Source organism: Cavia porcellus, unplaced genomic scaffold (genome assembly GCF_034190915.1).
Source record: "Cavia porcellus strain 051 isolate PalLab524CR breed Dunkin Hartley unplaced genomic scaffold, mCavPor4.1 scaffold_9, whole genome shotgun sequence".
NCBI classification, from domain to species: domain Eukaryota; kingdom Metazoa; phylum Chordata; class Mammalia; order Rodentia; family Caviidae; genus Cavia; species Cavia porcellus.
This window is the reverse complement of record NW_026947492.1, coordinates 92656819-92681161: the sequence shown is the minus strand read 5'-3', so window position 1 is coordinate 92681161 and position 24343 is coordinate 92656819. Positions and strand designations below refer to the sequence as shown.

At 38.8% G+C, this 24343-nt stretch overlaps 1 protein-coding gene across 5 annotated transcripts in view; it reads right to left on the bottom strand.

Moving 5' to 3' along the window:
* The window catches only part of Hps5 (HPS5 biogenesis of lysosomal organelles complex 2 subunit 2), a 38303-nt gene that overhangs the window by 12497 nt on the left and 1463 nt on the right, over positions 1-24343 (bottom strand). For 3 of the 5 annotated variants that reach the window (XM_013149889.3, XM_063256826.1, XM_013149897.2), the window contains exons 2-16: positions 22327-22494; positions 20123-20233; positions 19918-19982; positions 19284-19476; positions 16752-16885; positions 13690-13902; positions 13045-13116; positions 8957-9045; positions 7664-7842; positions 7035-7193; positions 5515-5704; positions 4606-4729; positions 3618-3767; positions 2972-3049; positions 2111-2685 (exon numbers count right to left, since the gene is read on the bottom strand). In XM_013149889.3, coding sequence (XP_013005343.1) covers positions 2111-2685; positions 2972-3049; positions 3618-3767; positions 4606-4729; positions 5515-5704; positions 7035-7193; positions 7664-7842; positions 8957-9045; positions 13045-13116; positions 13690-13902; positions 16752-16885; positions 19284-19476; positions 19918-19982; positions 20123-20233; positions 22327-22434 — 2440 coding nt within the window. In that variant the 5' untranslated portion in view covers positions 22435-22494. Of the gene's footprint in view, positions 1-2110; positions 2686-2971; positions 3050-3617; positions 3768-4605; positions 4730-5514; positions 5705-7034; positions 7194-7663; positions 7843-8956; positions 9046-13044; positions 13117-13689; positions 13903-16751; positions 16886-18378; positions 18554-19283; positions 19477-19917; positions 19983-20122; positions 20234-22326; positions 22495-24343 lie in introns of those variants that run through there. The other 2 variants (XM_063256827.1, XM_063256828.1) reach the window with 2 other exon arrangements.

The window sequence follows — 24343 nt, the reverse complement described above, 5'->3', positions numbered from 1 at the left end:
ATCAGTATAGCACTCAGAGTAAGAGACCAAAAAAAAAAAAAAAACTCTCTCTTATACAATGTATTAACTGTTGTTACCCTAATTACTTTTGTCATAAAATTTTATTTTTTCATAAAAAAATCAGTGTAGCAAATATTCACCCTCTGAAGGAACAGCTGACTTAGGGGGAAAGTAAAAATAAAGCCAAATCTGATGAAAGGAGTGAGTGAAAATCTGTATGGAATTATTTCTGGTTTAAAAAAAATAAATCTAAAGTAAAATGAATTTTTTTCAAGTAGTTTTCAACTGGCTCTGAAAACAAGTCTCAAACATCAGTCCGGAAAGCTGGCTTTCACACATCATTAGAAGGGTGGTCTGTCTGACAGACCATTTGTGAAACGCCAACCTCCAGTTTCTGATACATCTGTTTAAAAATGCCGTTCTCCCTCTCCTCCAGGCTTTACTGCTTCCATTTGATTGTGTCAGGCAGTAAGTACTTCGAGGAAGTCCAGGGAGGAGGCCACCACGTAGAGCAGGAGCATCACCTAAACTCAAGTAAGCAGCTGCGTTTCACACTGCCCACTGCCTTGTTCTGGTCAGCACTGGCTGCAAGCGACAGCCACTACTGCAACTGATGCGCTCTTTCCTGCTGCTCTCCTGGGACCAGGGTTGGGAATGATCACAAAATAGACACAGAGCCAACTCCTAGCAAGAAACACTGTCACACACTTCAACCTATTTGAAAAGAAATAGCTCCTTTCTTTTTTCACATAAAAGACAATCTGCGGGGGCTGGGGATTTAGCTCAGTGGCATAAGCACCTGCCTTGCAAGCAGGCAGTCGTGAGTTCGATCCCCAGTACCGATAAAAAGGAAAAAGACAAAAAAAAAAAAGATAATCTGCCTCGACTCAGAAAAATAATCTAAAATCACTTACTTTTTTAACTGCCATCTATGAATTGAAACAGATGTGTGATTATAGATACTTGTTTCTAGAAAGCTAAAAGATCAAGTCAGATGATACCAAAGTGTTATTTCCATTCTCAGCAATTCACTTTGGTAATGAAGGAAAATTTTGCAGACAGTCTAAATCAGTTATTGGAAACATGGCCACTGTTATTCAAGCCGTGAATATTCATCTCTTGTGAATGAAACCAAGACCCCAGAGAATTCTGAAGAAAATTTCTCTCTTCAGAAACAGAAATTCTGCAGGAGAAAGGTCGATATGTGGCCTTTAGGGTATGACAACATAGGCCTATGTCAGAACAAGAAACAGTATGACCTTTAGTCAAGTCTGAGGTAAGCTATGGCTGGCTGAGCACATTTTTGAGCCACAGGGGCCAGCTTTTCCCCCATGTTTGTGGACAAATGGATAGGTCACAGCTCTCAACCTGGTCTCCAGTCAGGTAGGGCTACGTGAAAGAATGCTCAACAGTGGAATGTGAACAGAGAAGAGGTACATGTCCCATCCCTTCCACTGGGCACGGCCAGCCAACCTCAACCACAATGCCCAAAGGAAGCAAGCTTAAAATAATAGAAGGCCCCTGAAATGCTGTATTACTACATGGAACTGCCCAGTACTGATACATGAGCAAGAAATAAACTTCTATTGTATCTGAATTATTACTTTACAAGATATTTATTGCAAAATCTTAGCCTTCTCAACTAATGTCATTCCTGTGCCTCAGTTTCCTCATCTAAAAATGGAATGGCATCATCTATGCTAAAGATTAGGGTCAGGATGAAATGAGATAACACCTAAAAACTGTTTACTATTTCATGTGGCACAAAGTATACTCAATATATGGTATAGACAGTATTATTTCCACATTTCTAAGATACATGAAAGCTTTTCTTATTTATATCTATCTGTACTTAGGAACATTTTACTAACCCCAGCAGCTTCAACACTGCTATAATATTTTCTCAATGTGATTGTGAAAAAAATAAAACTAATTTCCTATACTACAGTTGCAAATGTTTAAAGAACTATTAAAATGAGTGAAAACCAGAATGACTGATTGACCAAAACATAAGTGATTTTTCTACTTAAATGATTTTTAAACCCCAAACTTCCAGTTATTCTATTCTCCATATTGATTTCTATCTGTGATAACACAGTTTGATTATTACCTTTTAAGCCTTCAATAAAAGTATCCCAAACACAGGGGCTGCTAGTATAACTAAGCTTGATACTCTCCTTTGCTCTTTTCAAGTCCAGGAGAAAAAAGTACTTCTTTAGGAAGCGACAAGCCAGGATTTCAGGAGAGCACTGTTGCAAAGTATGGTCTGCATGTCCGCTCACACTTTTGACAGCAGAATTGAGTACACACAGTTCCAAACACAATGCTGTCAACTCCGCCAGGTCCTTCTGAAGACTGGTCGGTATGATGCATGGAGCACACACTTGAAAAAGGTCCTCCAAAGGTTCCCTTGGACTTACAGATTCACATGCTGTTGGGTCAACAGCTTCTTCATCGTTTAAAGAGTCCCCTTTTCCTCCTTCATTATCTTCATCTACTATCCTCTTTCTTGACTCATCAGGCAATGGCATACCCTGGTTCAGTTTCACAGGCGAGCTGCCAGTATCTGAAGTGCCTGGAAAGTCCATCGTGGCAAAGGTTCTTTCCAAGTGTGAAAGCCATGCTTGCAAAACTACTCTCAGAGACTGGGGTTCAAACAAAATCAAAGGGTCCAGTAGTTTAGTCCTGGGAAAAACAGGTAAGGTGAAATTTAGATTTCATGTACTTTTTAAAATAGTTTCAGGCTAAACAAACTTGACTGATAAAATACACCATCTGGGAAAAGGTTTCTTTTGAACTCTTTAACAATTATCTTAGCAAGACCATAAAATAAGAGACACTGATTTTCTGTTTGCTACTAATTCTTCAATTTTGATTGCAAATGAGGCCACCTCTGTCCCAGACTCAGGACCATTACTGATGATCTGCAAAGGCCACCCCAAATCACGATAAAACTCTGGTCCACACTCACATTGCTTCTGCTGTTGCTACTGTGAGCTCCTGCAACTTGTCTTCTTCTGGGGGTTGACTAGTTACTTCCTTTTTTTCTCTAGAAAAGTGTGAAAAACAAACACAATATTCACACGAGTTACCAGGGATCAGAACTTTCTTAGAGGAACATTTCTACACACTTACTAGTTAGCAGATGCTGCATTTCCTGGTGCATGGTGCACTGCCTAAAAGGACCCCCTCCTTTCATTATCCTCCTAATATTCACACTACTGACTCACCAAAAAACACTGTATCCTAGACCTTACGAGTCAGAGAGCAGTAGCACCTTAAAGTTACACAGAAGCAGAGCTACCACAGTCTAGCCCCTTGGTTAGCTAATCTAACACTCTGCTGTCCTGGAAATCTGACAAGATTAGAGGGCAGGGAAGAGGGTTATGCAGGAGAAAGATGGAAGAGACCAAATAAAACTCTGCTTCAGCAGCTTAGCTATAGGTTGATGTCATTTTCAAAATGCTATGGAATTCACAGTATTTATGAGCTACACAATAATCTTCAATGATGGGGCCACACCTGTGCTTTCTCCAACACGACGCAGCCTACAGCCCTCTCTATAATGACAGCCAGTTCCTCCAGCATTCATAGATTTGTACCATATAAGCGCTTACTCAGTGTCCTCTTCCTGTGGGCAGACAACTGAACTCACTTCCTCTTCAGGAAACTGATCTTCGTCCCTGGCTTCTGGTCTCACTTTCAGCTCAGGGCTTGTGTGAAGGGTACCAATCTTCTCAGTAGTTTTACGCACAAAGCTAGAAACACTAGAAATCAAATACCAAAACACATGGGGGAAAAAATCTCATTACTGCCAAGAATAAAAAACTAAGTACCTCAGTTTTTAATGTTTCTCTTAGTTCTGGAAAGTCAGTTTGGACTTAATAAAGTCTCTGTTTAACAATATCTCTAATCAACTATATTTTTATATAAGGCTCATAAAAAACTTACAATATGATTCACTTCATTTACTAATAGGCTGTAAAAAACCAGTAATTCAGTACTGAAGTAAAAGACTTTCAGCTCTAGCTGTGTCTCTGATGTTTCTATCAGCTTAGGCAACATAAGCCATGTGACCATCAGCCCCATCCTGGTTACAGAATAACAAAGAATTTCTTCATGAAACTTAACTTGTTCAACTCACAATATGACTATTCAAATTTGTATCCAGTAAACTCAGATAAGCAGTTAAATAGCTACACAAAGCCTTCTCAAATTCAAATGCCACTAATGGTCCTACAATAAAGGTAGAAAGAATCTGTTAATTCTGCATTCTGACCCCAAACTATTGAAGGACAAATAAATGACCATTAATACATGAAAAATGTTCCTTCTGGGGTTCAGAAAAAAACAGATTTGAATTTTTCCTCTTTCTAAGAAAGTAGGGCCACTGCTACAACTCAAATGCTCAGTTACTCAAACAGTACAGCTGAATTCTGTAAGGCTGAAATGAGAAATTAATAGCTTTACATAACAGGTGACAGGTGAAAAGACATAAGAGACTTTCTATTTCATTGAAAATGTCTTTCCATTCTTACTACAAACTAATATGACAACTGAAGTAAAATCAGAAGAGGGATTAGTTGACAAGGCTAATTGGTTTACCTGTCTTTGACTGCCTGAAGAGACACAAGAGGAGATGGAGAACGAAATGATAATGGAATGCCGAAGGGCAGAAAAGTTTCATTCTTATCTGTCTCAAACATCACTGGAACATGAGAAACACTGTCTAATGAATGGAATTAGGAGGGGGAAAAAAACAAAATCTAATCACATGGAAGTTTTTTTTTAACTTTCAAAGAATTCTGAAATAAATACACCAAAGGAAATGAATTCAAACCAAAATCACACTGACCCATATACAAATGAGCATGGAACACAGATTTACAAAATGCACAGTATGGTCCACTTAAAACACTCAGGCAAGGGGCTAGGGATTTAGCTCAGCGGCATAAGCACCTGCCTTGCAAGCGCGAAGTTCGAACCGCGGTACTGATAAAAACAAAAGCAAAAATAAATAAATAAATAAAAATAAAAATAAAATAAAACACTCAGGTACCTCTTTTGCTTACTAATCCTGAGTTCTCATATGCCAAAAAATAACGTTCAAATCTCTTAACATTCTCTTCTTAACAGTTCAGTCACAGGAATAGTTGAACACTATAAAGGGAAGGCAACGGCCCACAAAACTAGCAATTTTTCATTTCTGACGGAAAATAATTTGGTTGCTGCGGATACTACTGTTTGGGTTAATAAGCTGTCTTGACCTCTCCAGCATTTTGATACATGACCAAAATCACATGCTTTATCAATGTCATCCCAAACATGAGATTAAAAAAAACAAAACAAAAACTTAAAATAAACTCACTATAGTGGGATCTACAGGCATAGATGGAAAATTATCAACATGCTAAAAAATTATTCACACCTTATATAAACTCTAAACCTAAACAATCCTAATAAGAACAATTCAGAAAACAACTGCTTATCATCAGCAACCAACATGAGACATACCACCTTCATTTCCCTGTGAGCCACACTCCTGGTCTGGCTGGTCCTCTTCCAGATGGGAGGTGAATTCTTTTAGTCTCTCATCCTCTGAGAAGGTTTGGCTGTGAAGGGAGCAAGAGTCTTCATCTGACTGACTGCCTCTTCTACTACTAATGATACGATAAATACCAGAATCCAAGATGCTAAAACTTTCCTAAAAACAAAAAGAATGCCAAAGAAAAACAAAACAAAGTAAAATCTTCCACAGCGAAACACCAATACTAAAGTAGAAAGTCAGTAAGAACAATTATGTTGGGCGAAACTGCGTAGGTGCCTAGCAGCTGGTGCCTTGCCTGTCGTAGCGGCACCGCACTGCGTATTTCTTTGGCTTGTCTACACGAAGTGTGCGAGTCGGAATGGGGATTCTCATTGAAACCTGAGCTGCACTGAGACTTAGGTTAGCATGAAGCATCTGAAACCACAAATCAGAAGCAGCCTAACTTGTGCTGGAAGTTATCGAGGTATATTCAAGAATGGAAAATAATAACCGTAGAACAGGATATAATATGGCTTGACACACCTAAGTTTCACACTGTTGTCCAGCAGCTGTCCTTCTACTACAGTTGAGATCTTAAATGTCCCCTAACTGCCTATATGTTAAGGGCTTGGTCACCAACCTATAACACTACTGAAAGTGGGTGAAATCTTTAGGAGATGGGGCCTAGGAGCAGTCAGGTCATTGGGGGTAGGAAGGCGATGCCTGCGGAGGTGATACTAGGACCCCAGTCTCACCCTGCTTCTCTCCTGGCTTCCTGGTTGCCATGAAAACAGTTTTTGCTTTACCACATGCTCCCCACAACTATGTCCCTCACCATGAGTCCAAACACCAACCACATCAATCAACCATGGTGTAAAACTTGTAGTCAAAATAAACTTTTCCTCCTGCAAGTTGTTTATCTCAGGTACTCTGGCATAGTGATGGAAAGTGAACTTTCAAAAAAAAAGTACTGCATGCAAAGGAAGATTTAGAATCCTCTGGATACATGAATATAGTCTAAAGTGAAGTCTTTTTAAAAGTGAGTATAGCTCAGCAGCATAAGTGTCTACCTTGCAAGCGCACAGTCATGAGTTCATTCCCCAGTATCAAAAAAATAAAATAAAAGTGAAAATATTGTGCCAGGAGTGGTGGCACACACCTATAATCCCAGCACTCAGTAAACTAAGGTAGGAGGATCTAGTCCAAGGCCAGCCTGGGCTACAAAGTGAGTACAAGGCCAGCCTGAACTGCCTAGTGAAACTTTTTCTCAAAATGAAAAAAAAAAGGTGAGACCACACCAGGCATACTAGAAATACACCTAAAAACCCAGCACTCTGAGAGGCTGAGGCATGAAAACTGCAACTTTAAGTCCAGCAAGTACAATTTAGTAACTTTAGCAAGACCAAAAAAAAAGTAAAGAAAATAAAAAATGGGCTAATTACATAGTTCTGTGTGAAGGCCCTGGGTTCATTTCCTAGTACTGGAAAAAAAAAAAGTGAATACTTACATGTGATGAAATGGAGCTTCTTCTACTGCTGCAAGCTGAATCCAAAGGTTCAAATTTTAATATCAACTCATCCAATTGAGAAATTAGATCACTACAGGTTTCAAGGTCCAGCTGAGATTTCAAATGCTCCAATTTATCTACAGTCAAAGTTTTTCTTGCCTTTACAAAAAAAAAAGGTAAGCAAAATCTCAATGCAATAATTTAACATTTGTAACTAAATCTACATACAAATAGGCAATATACAGAAAGATATCCAACACAGAAAAGAAACTTCGCAGTTGTTTGGAAAGACTTAGCAAGGTAGTGAAAGAAACAGAAATCAGAATTATCTAAGAAATTAAGAATTTAAGAGTTACCATATATAATCATCTCCCTTAAAAACACATGTGAAATTTAAATAAATTTATGAGTAAACTTAATATAAAAAAGTGGAAAATATCTTCTTCCTTACCCACTCTACCCACTCCTCTACCCACTCCTCAATATCTGTCATGTTTTCTTTTGAAGACTTATTGCTGTATCTGTAGGTCATATACAAGTCCCAGTAAAGATAAGCAACTCTGTAAGACAGTTCCGCAGGCTGGGGTGGTATTACCGAGCCATGATGAACATGTATAGCTCTGACTCACTTTGCTAGTGATGATGGAATTCTGAAAAAGACAGCACGTGCGAGCAGCCAGGACCCACAGGCCTCTCCGCAGCAGGCGCTCTACACAGCGCTCCACAGACAGCAAGGAGAGATGCGAAACTTTCCCATTCAGGTGCAAACAGAACAGCTCATTCTTGTAGACAGCCACGTCCTGAACATCTATGAATCCATGGGGGTGAACACAAAGAAAGTGAACCGAATACCCTGTTCCATCTTTGCAAGGGCTGAAATGATTCTAATAAATTCATTTTTTAAAAAGGTTCAGCTTGCACTAGGGATTTAGCCCACACAAGCACCTGCCTGACAAGTGTAAGATCCTGAGTTCCATCCCTGGTACTCCCCAAAAAAGGTTCAGCTTGACTGAATCTCATCTCTACTTTTTTTTTTTTTTTTTTTTTTGGTACTGGGGATTGATCTCACAATTTCATCAGCTCTATTTCTACACTTGTATTTCAGTGAAAATCATGTTTTAGGCACGGTTCTAGAAATATCAGGAATAAATGATACAGAGAAAGAACCACATCTGTTTAGTTTTAAATCCTGTGTTTCAAATGCTTTTTTCTAGCTGGGCATAGTGTTGCACACCTGTACTCTCAGCATGTGCAAGGCAGAAGGATCACAAGTTGGAGGCCAGCCTATGAGACCTTGTCTCAAAAAACCAAATAAATAAAATGCTATTTTCTGAAAAGAATCTGGCATATAGAAGAAAATCATCTACATTAGGGATCAGATTATAACATTACTAAGAGTTACAACCTGATATTCAATGAATGGATTTTAACCCACTGTGTAAATCAATAAACAATTCACGAAAAAATATCTGTCTTTGGCAGAACAACTTAAAATTAAACTAGTTTTCAAAGGACACTGTTATGGACTTCCCCAAGAAATCAATGTTGATCAGACCAGCAAGTAAGTAATGCTTGTTCTTTCTTGCTGTCTCTCTCTCTTTTTTTTTTTTTACAAAGTAGAAAAAGACCAAAAAGCCATGTACTTTTCACTAAGCAGCAAAGCTAAAAATGCTACATTTTCTGCATTTTCAGTCTTTTTTTTTTTTAATCGGTACCGGGGATTGAACTCACAACCGCCTGCTTGCAAGGCAGGTGCTTATGCAGCTGAGCTAAATCCCCAGCCCCTGCATTTTCAGTCTTAACCCAAAACTATAGATTGATTTTTGTCTTACATATAATGGATATTATTCGCTGTATTTTACTCTTCTTAATTAAATTTCACAAATAATTATGAAATAATTATTTAACGAAAATATAATTACCTTTAACTTCACTCCAGAGAAGAACTTGAACATTCTGAGGAATAAAAATATAAATTCCTTTTTCTGTCCAAGTCAGCACACAATGCTCACTGCCAGAGAGAGAACATCAAAAGAACTCAAGTTTGCTAGGATATAGAAGTTTATGATATAATTCTCTGAATTCAGATCCTCTCATTAAAATAAAATCAGACTATATAAAGAAAACACAAGAGGGATCCAGCTAATTGAGTCTTAATACTTCCTTTATGTCCGTAACTGCCACCCAAAAAAAAAGCCTAAAATGTCAAATGAGACACATACCAAGTACCTTCTAGAAAATGAAAAGATTAATACCTAGAAAAAGAAAGGCTTCAGCACTCGGGAAGCTGAGGCAGGAGAATTGCTGTGTGTTTGAGGCAAACCCAGAGTACATAGTGAGTTCAACGCCAGCCTCAACTATAAAAGACCTTGTCTCCAAAAAAAAAGAGAGAAAGAGAAAAAAGGAAAAAGAGAAAGACAGGCAGAAGGAGAAAAAAAGAAGAGAAGATAATGGTCAAAGTCCCACTTTAGACATGACAAGCTCACTTAAAGACTAATGTCTATAGCCTATCACTATCTCATGAGCCACTCTTAGGAAAGGTGATATTCTGTGTTAGTTGTATGCACGCTAAAAATACCTGGTCTACTATGTTCAGGAGTTTTATTAAGAGTTCCATTATCTAACATTGTAGCAGGCCATCAAGGTGGAAGTGTCACTGTTACAAGAAAACTGAGCTCAGTGGAATGAAACAATATGACTAATGTCATTCAGCAGGAAGGCAGAAGAGGCAGAACGGATCCTGAGGATGGCATCCTGAACCTGAACTTTTCTCTCGGTACCTCACAGATTCAAAGATCTCTCTCTTTCATCCTCACTAACCTACCTGGGACCCCAAATATTCCATTTTACTGAATTCTCAAGGAACAGATTTTCTCACTGCTTTCACCAATAACCTTCATCATTTCTCAACTCCCTCTCTCCACCTTTCCCTTTCATCCTTCTTTTCACAGTGCAAGCTGACCCAGAACTCACGGCATAGCCAGGCTGGACTTCTCTGCCTTAAGCACCGGAGGGCTAGGATTACAGACATGTGCCACCATATTCAGCTTCATTCCCCATTTTCTTGACTCCCAAGCATAGGACTGTTCACTGTTTCCCTTACCTCCCAGATTCTGGGATGCTGTACTTTGTTGGTTCTGCACCGGCCTTTCAGTGTTCTGGTATTCTCCAACTCTGCTCCTCTATTTCTGTACAATTTACTCACATAGGTACAACTCTCATATACCTCATACACTTTTCTCAAGGTTACTATTATTTTTATATACCACTAAAAATCTCCTCCCCTCCTTTTTTCTGCCCTTCCTTCCTTCCTTCCTTCCTTTTCTCCCCTTGTCTTCTAGCACCTGAGATTGAACCCAGGGAGTACTGAGCTATATCCCCAGCCCTTTCTGTTATGTATTTTGAGACTGGGTATTAAACTGCCCAAGCTTAGGGCCAGGGACGTAGCCCAGTGGTGTAAGCACCTGCCTGGCAAGCCCAAGGTCATGAGTTCAATCTCCAGTATCAAAAAAGAAAAAACAAAGACAAAAAACAAATTGCCCAAGCTGATCTCGAACTTGTGACCCTCTTACCTTGGCCTGGTAATCTTTTATCCATGGTCAGGACATTCTCCACCTGTTATGGTTTATGTCTAGATGTCCCCCTCAAAGCCTTATGCAGTGGGGCTTTTCAGAGGTGGCTGGATCTAGAGTATGTGACTGATTCATGGTGCAATGCAATGCTAGGATTAAGGGTGTGAGGATTAAGGGTGATTACTAAATCACTCCACTGATTGGGTTAGCACTGCCCTAATCGAGACAGCCTGGATACAATATAGGTGGTATAAGAAGTTTGTCTTGTCTCTTGCTTGCTTTGCTACTTTCTGTAGTCCTCAAATAGATACTCATAATGCTGTAAGAGTGGTGACGATGGAGCCACAAATGAAGTCTGACAATAGTACATAGGTACAAGTATCCCAAACCTGTTGAAGAATTCAGCAAAGGCAGTGGCACTAATTACTGGTTAGGGGAAGGCAGAGCTATATTGTGAAAGACTTTGTTTGCCATGCCAGGGACTATAACTCTACCAGGAGAATCATACATATTCCTGAGAAAGAATATGTTTTTTAATATGTAGCCAGATCACAAACCACACTATCTGTCACCCCATATATCACATCAGAGTCAACAGCACTTCAGGTATCTGTTATATGCCAGGTACTAGGCTGGGGATGTAGACCACAACCCAAGGAAACAGCCCAAAAAGTCCACATTGAGCCTATTGTTTACGGCTACCAAGTGAGAATACTATACCAACGTGTAATTAGAAACTATGATAAATTCCATAAAGAAAGACACTAATGAGGAAAGGTTTTTTAACATGTTTTACATAATTACAGGCAAATAAACAACTGCCTTTCTCCAGTAACTTCCAGGATGAGTTACAGATTTATCATAGAGTTAACAAGCCTTTAATTCACCTTTTTTTTTCTTTTGTATGTGTGCAGTACTGGATATTGACTTAGGGCCTTCACACTGAGCTACAGAATCAGCTGTTGTTTTAGGGTTGTTTGTTTGTTTGGAGACAGAGTCTCACTCAGTTGCCAAGATGTCCAGGCTGTCCTGATTTTGGAATCCTCCTTTCTAGCTGTCCAGAGTGTTGTCACACCAGGCCTTGCTACAATTCACTTTTAAGTGCTTTAGGGGCTGGGGATTTAGCCCAGCGGCATAAGTGCCTGCCTTGCAAGCAGGCAGTCGTGAGTTTGATCCCCAGTACCAATAAAAAGGAAAAAGACAAAAAAAAAAAAAAAAAAAAAAAATGCACTTTTAAGTGCTTTGGTGAAGGTTGTATAACACACATGTTTACCCTTGGGTACAACTACTTAACATGTCAACCATTTTTGAAACATCAAAGAGCAGTTAATCTTTGAAAACCAAATCAGGAGTCCATACTCTGTGTGTCCTGCAAATACCTCTAAGTCAGTCTACTTTTTGAGATCTTATTAATTAGCAAAACAAATTAGAAATAATTTTTTTTTTTGGTGAGACAAGTAGAGTTCAAAGGGAACAAACTGCCTAGAAATTATACATTGTACTCCTACCCATATAGATGAAGTGTAAGAACTGACAACCCTAGCAGCTAATGACCCCTAGTGTGACACTCTGGATGTCACTTAGTAGTGGGTTTTACACCTAATGCAACTAGAAGGCTAAATGAATCCTGAAAAGAAACCACTATTGAGACTGACTTGAGCAGATCTTTCCTTTCATTTATAATCCCTGTCAGAGAATTTAAAGGTCAGAGAGCTGAAATTTTACCAAGTTTCCAAGAACAAGGTCTGCAACTATTTTTGTGTCTGCTTGCTAGTAAACACACATCTATGCGACAGATTTCAGTCTGGACTTGCTTTTTGGATCTTTTTGAGACAGGGCTCCACTATGCAATTCAGGCTAGTGTTAAACTCACTTTGCAGCCCAGGCTGGCCTTGAACTCACAGAGATCCATGTGCCTCAGCACCACGCACGCTGGGATTACAAGTATGCGCCACCAAGCCCAGCCTTGGATTGCTTTCATTATAGCATATAGGTAAGAGAGGTTACAAAATAATGAGTACCTACTCTAACAGAAGTTGTCCGAGAATTATAAAGTTTCCAATTGGTTTGGAAGGAATATTTTCATTCTTCTTATATACAAAATGCTTCATTTAATATAGTAATCCCCTAATTTCTTCTAAAGCTAACTGGGAAGGCTGGGTGTAGTGGCACACACCAGTAGCCCCAGCTACTTGAGAGGCTGAGGGAGGAGGACTACATGGGTCCAGGCGTGGGGGCCAGCCTGAGCAACATGGTGAGACTCAAAATAAAATGGCTCATAGGGCTAACAGCATGTGCAAGCTCTAGGTTTACTTCCCAGCACCACAAAAACAACGTTTTTTAAAAGCTAACTGACTGGAGTACTACTTAGGGATAGAGTGCAGGATTAGCATGCATGAGGCTCTGGGTTTAAAAAAAAAAAAAACCCCACAACTTACCTAAGATGCAAGAGTTTGGGGAAAGACAAAGAGTGGTGGGATCCCACTGTGTGATCATACTGAGGTTCAGATCTAGGGAGCAAACACAATTATCAATGATTTTAATCACAACACAAAAGTATACTGTCCCAATACCTCTGCAGAAAAAGTTTTACCTCCAAAGGAAATTAAAGTGTCTGCCTTTATTCAATTTCCCCCTAGTCTTAGGAAGAAAATAATTAGACATTTTAGTTTCTCTGAATCTTTTAATAAAAATTCCACTCAGTAGTAAAGCATTTACCTGGCATGTGCAAGGCCCTAGGTTCAATCCCCAGCACCAGGAAAAAAATCTGACACTTTTTCCTGGTGGTACTGGGAATTGAATTCAGGGTCATCACACTGAGCTACATCCTCCACCTTTATCTCTTTTATTTTGCAACATGGTCTCTCTGAGTCTCTAAGTTGCCCAAGTTGGGCTCAAACTTGTGATCTTCCTGCTTCAATCTCCCAGCATACTGGGACTACAGGCATGCTGCACCATGCCCAGCTTGACTCTACTCTCAAAGGCTTAATAAAATATTTAAAACATACAGATTATCAATTATTTAAACCAAATCCTTCCACATAAAAGCTTCAAATAATCCCTATGGGACATGCAATTATTACCTTGGAGTAATCACTGGAAGAGGGGGTGATGAGAGGAGTTTCTTGAACTGATGTGTACTTTTAACTTCCCCATCAAAGCTCACTTCCCACATCCTGGAGCCGGGACGAGCACAATAGATGAGAGGTTGTTGGTTCCCAGCACACCTTCCAGGGAAGAAACACGCTCCGTATTCTCCATCTCTTTCCTTGTTTCCAATTTTCCAAAACTTTTCTCTAATATCCAGAAAGGAAAAGGAAGTATGTTTACTTACCAAAAAGTTACGCAACAGGAAGCAAACCTCCTCGCGTAAATACTTGGTTTATTATCCATAGAATAAGGGTCTCGGAATTAATGAGAAGGCTTTCTGCATATCTAAAAGTGGAATGCTACCGAACCATTTCATACATCCTTGCATGCTGATTGCTTCCCAAGTCACTTTGTACAACACGGTGTTCTTTGGCCACTCCACTGGAGCTATTAAAACCTCTCCACCCTGGTCTCCAAGCCACTTGCCCTTGTCAAAAGCACTCAGTGAACTCACTCTTTCCTCAAAATGCCAGGTCCTTCTTAAACTCTATACCTTGGGACACTCCATTTCCTTCAGATCACAAGAATTAGATACATAAAGCGTTTGAGGGTGATATGGATGAGCCTGCCTCTCTAAAAACCTGTTACTTATTTTCATGTTTTGGCTCTGTCATTCCTCCTCAATCCCCATATGTTGAGTTACATGCTTACTAACAATGTTTTCACAGTACTTACTACATTATCCACAGCAATTATGTCTGCTTGAATGGTTGATAATGGCTTTTTAGGATAAAGCCCATTCCTTATTTCTCTTTAGTTGAATATACAAGATGGCTGACTACAAAAAAAAGTACTCAGTAGATAGTGGTGCTCCATAAAATCAATCTCTTTCACTGGAGAACAATCTAAGATGCTCTCTAGCATGAGTTTACTACATGAGCTCAGATAAATACTCCTATACTGATTTGCTTCACAAATAAAATACAGTATTTGCTTTACTATATAAACATGGATAGGAAAGTGAAATGTAGTACAGAGAACAACAAAGAAGCAATGGTTTTCTTACATTCCTTGGGAAATAAAATACATTACTTGCTTATTTTATACCTTCTATGGTGTCTAACACAATGTTAAGGATCTAGAGGAATACAGTTAAGTGTTTGTTGAGTGAAGATTACATTCAACTCAGTCTCATTTGTCTACCCCATTAAATGTGCTTTCTATATTTTTGAACCAATGACACACATCAGGTATAAGACTAAGTATTTTCATATGTATTATCTTACTTAACCCTTGCAACTATCTCTACATTCTGGATGGGGAAACTGATATTCAGCAAATTTCAGCAGGCACAGAATTTGAAATTGTATCATGATCCATTATCCAGCATTCTTTTCACTGTTCCAGCATTCTTTTTCTGTTCTATTCCCTTTTCAGACTGACCTTGTGGAAAATGCTACAAAGTGAACACTGTTAAAAGTAGACATGCTTGCTAGAGGAGGAGGTTCATACTAAGCACGTTAACTGCTCACTAGGATTCCAGTTTTTTTGTTTACTTTGTTTTGTTTTGTTTTAATGCAGTTGTTAGATAAATGTTAAGTTAATGCAGTCATATGTATAAAAGTGATTATTTTGAAAATACTTTGAAAATTATTTATATAGAGGATACCTGTAAAAATAACATAAAAATACTGGTATCAATATATGTTTATAGATTTTTCTTGAAAACATTTTCAAAGACAGAGGTATCCTAAAATGTTTTCATTTCTTTTTTATATAAATCACAATAAATATCTGATCTATTTGTCTATGGTCTTACTAATAAAGAAATTACAGTTTTTTTCCCGCCCCCCCCACACACCAGAAATTACAGTTTTTAAAGAAAAAAAAAAAAAGAAATGTTAAGTTAAAAAAATAGCATACATGAGGGGCTGAGGATTTAGCTCAGTGGCATAAGCGCCTCCCTTGCAAGGAGGCAGTCATGAGTTCGATCCCTGGTACCGATAAAAAGGAAAAAGACAAAAAAAAATAAATAAATAACATACATGAATTTTAAAATTTTTGTACTGCCTGGGTTCCCAAAAACTGAATTCTGATTGAGAGAAAGTAGGCACTTCAAACACAAGTTACTTCTGCAGTAGTTTCTGCATTACTCCAATCTAACTCTTAGCTATTGCCCTTTTAAAATGGATACATGAAGATTCATCATACAATTCTCTTGTTTGTGTATATTCAATTTTGCCAAAAGAAAGGAAGATCCTGAGAAACACAGTAACCAACAAACTAGCCAGGCTGGAAGATGCGCAAGCAGTAAAAATCTCTCTGGCAGAAAGACTAGCTAAAGAATTTTGGCACAGTGACACAGCTGTTTCCTATTCTGTTCTGATATTTCAAAACTACCTCAAATATATTCCTTTGCCATTCATTGTACCTTTAACTCTACCTGGGAGATTTTGAAATATTTGTCAGCTTCATAAAGGTCCTAATAATTCTTCAACCAATTTTACCCTTTAGTAAAATTCTATAAAATAAACAAAAAATATTTTTCTAAATAGCAACAACAAACTCAGAAAGAAAGCCTTTCTGCCAGCGATGCCTGCAATCCCAGCACTCATCAGGCTGAAGCAGGAGGATCACTGTCAATTCAAGGCCAGCATACACACAGCAAAACACTCTCTCAAAAAAAACAGAGTCTTAGCCAGGCGTGGTGGCTCACGCCTGTAATCCCAGCACTCAGGAGGCTGAGCCAGGAAGATTATTTCGAGTTTGAGACCAGCCTGGGCTACAAAGTGAGCTCAAGGCCAGCCTGAACTGCATAACGAGACCCCTTCTCAAAAAAGACCAAAAAAAAAAAAAACCAGAGCCTTATTGACTCTCCATGTGGACTTTGTTTGATTTTTAATGAGGTTTTTCTTTGTTTCGTTTTGCTTTGGTTAGGTTTTTTTTTTTTTTTTTTTTTTGACACAAGGCTTTGAGCTTCACCATGCTCCTCCTGCCTAAGGTCCCGCCAGCTCTAAAATTCTATGTACTAACAGCTCTTGGTTGGTCAACATACTTCTCCGTGTCACACAAGAAGGATCGAGTAAGTGAAGACACAAGCAGTCTTCCATCCAAATAATCTAGCTGGACAACACAGGAGTCAACCGTTGTTATCGTCTGAACAGGAAACATCACAAAGGCAGCAGCTGCCTAAAAGAGATGCAAGAAGAAAATAAAGTGTTTTTCATTAAAATATAAACACACAGATACAATCTCCTCGACAATTTTTTTTTTTTTTTTTTTTTTTTTTTGGATGCAGTTCCACGAAATTGCCCAGCTGACCTCAAACTCTGCAACCTCTCAAGCCACAACAACAGCACCTGGCTCCTCTTCACCTTTTATGTGAAAAGAACTTGGACAGCAAACTAAACTTTTAATGTAGGCCAAAATTTAATTTGTCTATAAGAATATGAAAGTGTCAGTCAATTAAAGTTTTGTGAAATAATTTGATTCAGAACTGCATAACTGTGTGTGATTATACATCTTAGAAGTTCCAGTGTACAAAAAAAATGGGGCTGGGGATTTAGCTCAGCAGCATAAGCGCCTGCCTTGCAAGTGTGCGATCATGAGTTAGATCCCTGGTACCAGTAAAAAAGAAAAAGACAAAAAAAAAAAAAAAGAAGTTCCAGTGGACCTGGAGCACAGGGAAACCAAGCAACGCCCCCACCTCCACCTCCCTACACAAACCCCCACCCCCCACCCTACCCCCGTTAGCAAGTGGGAGCCAGTAATCTGGCCATCCCTTGAGAGGTTGACTATAGGCAATATAGCAAATAGAGGGAATTTCCTTCTGCCATCTCTTTGAAGGCAAATAGTTTTATCCCTGTTTTGCTTTGTTCTAATTAATGGTGTTATTTTAGCCTGTTTTGTTTTGTTGAACTTCAATATACGTGAAAGTATGGATAGCTATTTTGAAGAGAAAGAGAGACTATGACAGCCATTTGTGACTTCCCTATTGTCTGGTTTTGAAGACCTAGAACACCTTCCTCATTCTGTTCAGATCAGCTTTATACTATGCTGTTTTGTATAAATTCTCTGTATGAGAAGACACGGACAACCATTTGGAAGAAAACAGAGACAATATGACAGATAGTGAAAGTGGTCTAGCTTTGAAATGTGTATCTTTTACATTGCTTTATGTCTTATTTTGCTCTGTTTTGTTGTGCTTAATTTTATCCCCTTTAAAATAAAAATTTTAAAAAAGAAATTCCAGTAAAGGAGATGAAGACATTTTGGAAATGTAACAGTGTTTTTCATCTATAGACAGTACTTCTCTCTTTTGGAAAAAGACAAATAAAGCCTAAGTTATGCTTAGAGATTTAATGGGGCTTTTTGTTTGTTTTTTTGAGACAGGGTCTCACTATGCAGTTTAGGCTGTCCTAGAACTCACTATGTAGCCTACGCTGGCCCCAAACTCACAGTTATTCTGCTGCCTCAGCCTCCCAAATGCTGAGATTACAGGCATGCACTACCACATCCAGTTTAATTGTATTTTAGATCAAAAAAAAATTAGAAATCAAATGGTAATTTTTATGGGTAACAATGGCCAGGCCAGAATATTCTACTGTAAACTAGCCAATAATAGATTTCCTTTTTTCTGCCAGGATTCTACATGGAAATAAGCCAATGAGAGACAAATTTACCATTTCTCATATTGTATCCTTGGAGGACTTTCTTTGGTCTCTGACCAGAGCATTCTGTTAGGACAACCTGAGTCTCCAACCTTCTGGAAATAACTGTGGGAAAACCCGGGTTCTGCACAGCTGAGCCAAAGCCAGAAGGTCCCTTTACATTGCATTCCAATGAGTTACATCCATCCTAAGAGAAAATATCCCTATGCACATGAGGTTTTTCTACACAGGAGCCAACAGAATAAAAACACAGAAGTTGATGTTATTTCTGTATCTTGGATTTTCCTAATTTCTTTGTTTTCTAATTTCTTTGTTTTGTTTTGTTTTGTTTTGTTTTTGAGACAAGGTCTTGCTATGTAGTCCAGGCTAGCCTTGAACTCACTACGTAGCCCAGATGATCTTCCTGCCACAGCCTCCCAGAGTGCTGGGATTACAAGCATGCACCACCATGCCCAGCCCCCATTTTGGTATTTGCCTTTTGTGTGTGTGTGTGTGTGTGTGTGTACTGGGAGTCAAACTCAGGACCTTGTGTTTGCCAGGCAGGCACTGTGCCTCTGACCTACCAATCCAATCCTTTGCCATTTTATTTGCATGAATAGTATACAGATTTCTCTTCTTTGGTAATATTCCTATATTAGAGAACACTTTATTTAAATAGGCCTTATAGGTAAATTAGGAAGTACCATAACAAGCAATGTGCAAAAATAATTGAAGTTATCTTATAGAAACCATTCTGCAATAGCCTGAAACTAAAATAGGCTACCAAAGTAGTATAAACAAGTCTCAAAATCTCCATGTCTTGACTTTAATCAGTCCCTCAAGAAATACAGTAGCTAAAACTGCATCCTTTAATTTTAAATTTTATAAGACAATACCTTATATCTCAACATATTGACGAGGACTGGAGTGGCTCTCACCTTTGCTTGTTTAGAAATGTTGAGTTTGATGGCAGAAACTTTCCCCTTATGGTCTCCTATAAAAACTCTAAGAAGAGCTGTATCCCAGCAGAGAGCTGTAACATTTCGGCCTTTGTGTTCAGAAGACACATAAATTCGTTCTGGCTTCCCACGATGCTCTTGATTTAATTCCCAAACAACTACAAGTCCTTGACTGCAAACATTGAGTCACAGAAGCAAATTTTTGAGAATAGTTAAAAAAGATAAAATTTAATGGTATCATAATATCAACTATATTAAATATATGTGCAAACACTTTCTTTTTATAAAAAAAGGAAGTATAAGTTAAGGTATTAATTTCCTTCTACTAGTTACCAAGCTAGTGTAAATGGAGAACTTAAGCTTCCAAATTATCTCTGTCCCCTTTCTTTTTTAAGGACTTTGAAATACTGTGGCCTGATTAGCATTTTTCACTAACACTAGGGTGACCAGCTGCCTGTACTGGGTAGCCGGTACTGAGAGACTTCCCAGGGCACAGAACCTTTGGTGCTAAGACAAGGACAGTAGTAGGCAAATCAAGGTCACCCTAACAAACATACTGGCCTGTTGAAAATGTCTTTAGAAAAGATCAGATGGTTTTAAAACTATTTCTCACCTGGTAGCTACAGCAATGTACTCATCATCATGTGAACAACAGGCAACCTGAGAAACTGCACCTTCCTGGGCACAAAAGGAAAAATGCTTTTAAAACCTCAAGTTTTACATTCTGTATTTATTATAAATGATTCACTACATTGGACATATTCATATTTACACAAGAGACTCTGAACAGCACATGATAGGGCTCCCCTTGATCTTACCCGGTGGGAGAGAAAAAGCCTGTGCTTCCAGCCTTCTTTCTGAATGAGGTTCACACCTCCTCCTGAGCTGCCCAAGGCCAGCCATCTCCGAGACACGGCTATGCAGGTGCACTGAAAACGTGGGGAGAGAAAAGCGGGAGGCATTCATAGCCACTTAACCAAGTCAACTACCCGCTGGAAAGAAATACTGAGCATTGTGTTCGGCTCCTCCTCCCACTGCACCCCCTGCCTGATGGACTTGACGCACTGGCACTCACTCCAATTCCAGAAGATTGAAAAATACCAAACGAATGACATTTTGTGTTGAAACTTTTTGCTGAATCTCAAAAACTCTCAATTGGCTGTGGGTATAAATGAGTAATTTTTCCTTTTAGATCATATCCTGTGTAGCTTGGCTAGGTCATTCTAAAGGTGACTGAAAGGAGGAAGATCAAGTAAGTTACCAGAGAATAATGTGGCCACTTTGGTCATATCAAGTCTGTACAATCAGCCCAAGACACACACAGCCCCTGAGTGAGAGGAACTGTAGAGGGCACACACACAGGTCACTGTGCCACCAGCTTTTGCCCACCTTTAGCCGGCCTACTGCTCTCCTAATTCTCAGAGAAAGCCGTAGTAAGCTATGCCCAGTTCCATGGCAAAAGTTACACTGGTCGGTTAAGAGACATTAACAAATCTCTTCAGTGTTGCTGCTTTCTAACCCAGAAGCAGAAGAACTTAAATATCTGCTTTCTCAGTTTCTCTTCCTGCCAGGCATAGCCAGGTGACTCAAGCCCAGCTAAGAAGGCTAAATCTGCTAAGGACATCCGCAATGCTCTCTGGCTTTCCAAATGAAAGGCACAGTGTGAAGAAAACTAAGTCTCTACTCTTGGCCATAGTTCTTGCTTAGGATGTTCTATAGAACATTAAAACTGGAGTCAGTGCTGGGCTTGGTGGTGCATGCCTGTAATCCTGGCACTCAGGGAAGACTGAAGAGAGAGGACTGCCATGAGTTCAAGGTCACAAAACAAAAATAAAAATAAAAGACTGGAGTCCGGATACCTATACTACAACTGTTACTATGATGTAGTACGGTGTAGTTACTACGATGATGGAAAGATGCCCGTGGCCTCAGTAACAGAACGGGCCACTGTACTCAACAAAACAAACTGACTCAAGCGAGTCTATAAACTCTACTCCATAAACTGCTACTCATGGGCACTGCTACACTGTGTTCTGTAACTTGCACCTAAAAAAAAATTTCTAACCAATAGCAAACCAACAGCATTGCTGCTCATGTTGTTTTACCCATTAATTCCTAGTCTCCCCTTCCTCAGAGACTAGACACATACTTGGGGTGGTAGCAGAAGTATAAGAATGAAATTATTCTGGAATTGGTTATAAGACTTTACTCGTCACCACGACATCATACTTGGAGTCATTCAAAAGAATTCAGGGTTTAAGCACAACTCTCTACAGAACCAACTTTTGCTCTGCTTCCTAAAATGGGGTTACATCAAAATCTGTCCTGGAATAACTGCAGTGGTACATGTTGTTAGAAATTTAATAGGATATACGTATATTTATTTCATTAAAATATATTACTTTCTGAAATAAGACAGCAAGAATACTGAGGGGGAAACTGATCAAATGAAAAAGGAAAAGAATATAAAAATTAAGTAATTAGTATCAGATTTTAGGACTAGGAAAGAATTAAAATGATAGCGCAAAAATTAAATCAAGAGCCAGGTGTGGTGGCACACATCTGTAACCTCAGCACTCAAGGACAAAGGCAGGAGAACTGCTGCAAATTCAAGGCCACCCTGCCTTCACAGTGAGTTCAAGGCCTGGCTGCACTACACAGTGACACCCTGTCTCAAAAAAAACAAAATAAATAAATCAAGAAAGAGCTATGAATGTGTTAATTCCATTTCAGGTATGATGAGGTCATTTATGAACACTCAAGATTCCAAAATACATAAAGAACTAGGGGACATGGGTCAACATAACAGCACATAAAAATATGACTATGAGCTGGGTGCAAGCTGGTAATTCGAGCCACTCAGGAAGCTGAGGCAGGATGATCACAAATTTGAGACAAACCCAGACAGGGGATGTAGATTAGCGGTCAACTGTCCCAGGGTTCAATCACTAAAACCAAAAAAAGAATGGAAAAGAAAGGAAACACAAAGAAAAAGAATTAATGTGGGAATCAAGAAGTTTACCTTTAGACGACTAGAGTCAAGCCGCAGAGCTGAGAGTAACGGGTCCAGTGACTCAAACTCTGCGAGCACATGGCTGTAGGATTCTGGAATCACTGGCATAAAAGGCATTTAGCCAGAAAGGAGCAACCTGTTCAGTTTCCACTGCAGTATTCCTTTCCTGAATAAAACCTGTAAAAATTAATTAAAGAAGATTACCATTCATTCAGTAAGCATTTAATGAATGGGTGAGAAAACGAGAAGACATGAGAAAAGGACATCCCTACTCTGCAGGGTCACTCCCCGACTTTAAAACTCCCAGTGTCAGATCTGGAATCTCAAGGCCCTCTCTAACTCCATTCCACTGCATTATCCATCAGCATGAGTAGGCAGAATGGACCTGCAAGACTTAAAAACTGGCCAAACTCTTTTTAAAGGTAAAGGAGTACACTGTCTTATTTCTTGGAGCTGTAAATCCTCTCTCCTTAGGAGATTGTCATTAAAATGTAACTTTCTTCTCTAAGATCTCAAATTATAAACCTTTATCAGCAAAAACTAAAATTATCATCAAACAATTTAACACTACTTAACAGCAATAGTCCTGTATCTCTCTCTCCAGTCTACCAACAGCTGGAATGTTGAATGAATCAAACAATGTACTAAATGACAAGGTGCTGGAAATTAGCACAGAAAAAATAAAAACTTCAATGAAAGAAATCAGGTGGAAATGAACAGGGATAAACAAATACAAGGTAGCAAGCATCAAACATCTAATGAGTAAACTAACAGAAGAGATCACTATCTATTCAATACTATCTTCACTTGTACATATTTGTAAAATGGCACCAATTTCCAGAAAAAAAAATTTTTTAATCTTTAAGAAAATGCTACTCATTAATTTTATTTTTCTCAATCTTTTGGTACCTGCCAAATTAAGTATAAAAAGCAACAAATTTCAGAGAAAACAATCATAAATATACTTATTTTTTACTTGTTTATACTTTGGTTTTTTACTTTTTTCAGAAATATGTATTCACTCATTCTTTTATTCAACAAATATACACTGAGCACTACCTACACACTAGGCATTGTTCTCCCTCCTGGAGATAACAGCATAGGACAAAACAATGCCCTAATTATGGACACACTCTCTAGAGACAAAAGCGTATATAACCTTATGTATTTGGGTTGGTTTTTTGTTAGTTTGGTTGAGTTGGTTTGGTTTTGTAGTGCTGGAGATGGAATCAAGGGAGTTTATGCATGCTAGGCAACTATTCTACTGCTGAGCTACATCACTAGGCCTTGTGATTTTTTTTAAATTGTATACACACATACACTGCAGTGTTTTTTCTGTAATACCGGTCTTAGCATAGCCTGACCCTTATAAAGAAAAAGGTTTTCTAAAAGCAACATAAAATATAGTATGTCTATACTCAAAATATTTGAAAACTCTAAATGTTAAAAAAAACTCTCATTTCTCATTTTTCTGCTCATTTTATTGAGTAGCTAGTAATATACCAAGCTCGGGGGTGAGAAAAAGATAAACAAAAGAACTCCAGAAATTGGGCAGGGGACATACTTGCCCGACTTCTGCCCATAGATGTGTAAGCATCTATCTGGCAATCACAAGGTCCTGAATTTGATTCAGAAACCTGCGGAAATCACTTTATAATCAAATACAAGAAAAAAAGACAAATACCATATACATACCCGGAGAGACACAGAGCTCTCATAAGGGAAAGAATTAAGAAACAGGGATGACAGAGGGATACACCACGAAGTCTTGACTCAGAAAGAAAAGAAAATAGTGTGTATGCAATGATAAGCAAAGATACAGAGATGGAAAAATGCAAATGTATAGGGAGAACGCAAGTTTAACCTTTGGTTGAAATACAGAATAGAATGGAATAAAAAAGATAAAAGGTCAACAGTAATTTGGGCCCAACATGAAAAACACTGACCCTCGAATTTAAGGAATTTAGCTGGGTGTGATGGTGCATGACTGTAACCCCAGCACTTGGGGAGTCTGAGGTTGAGGGAT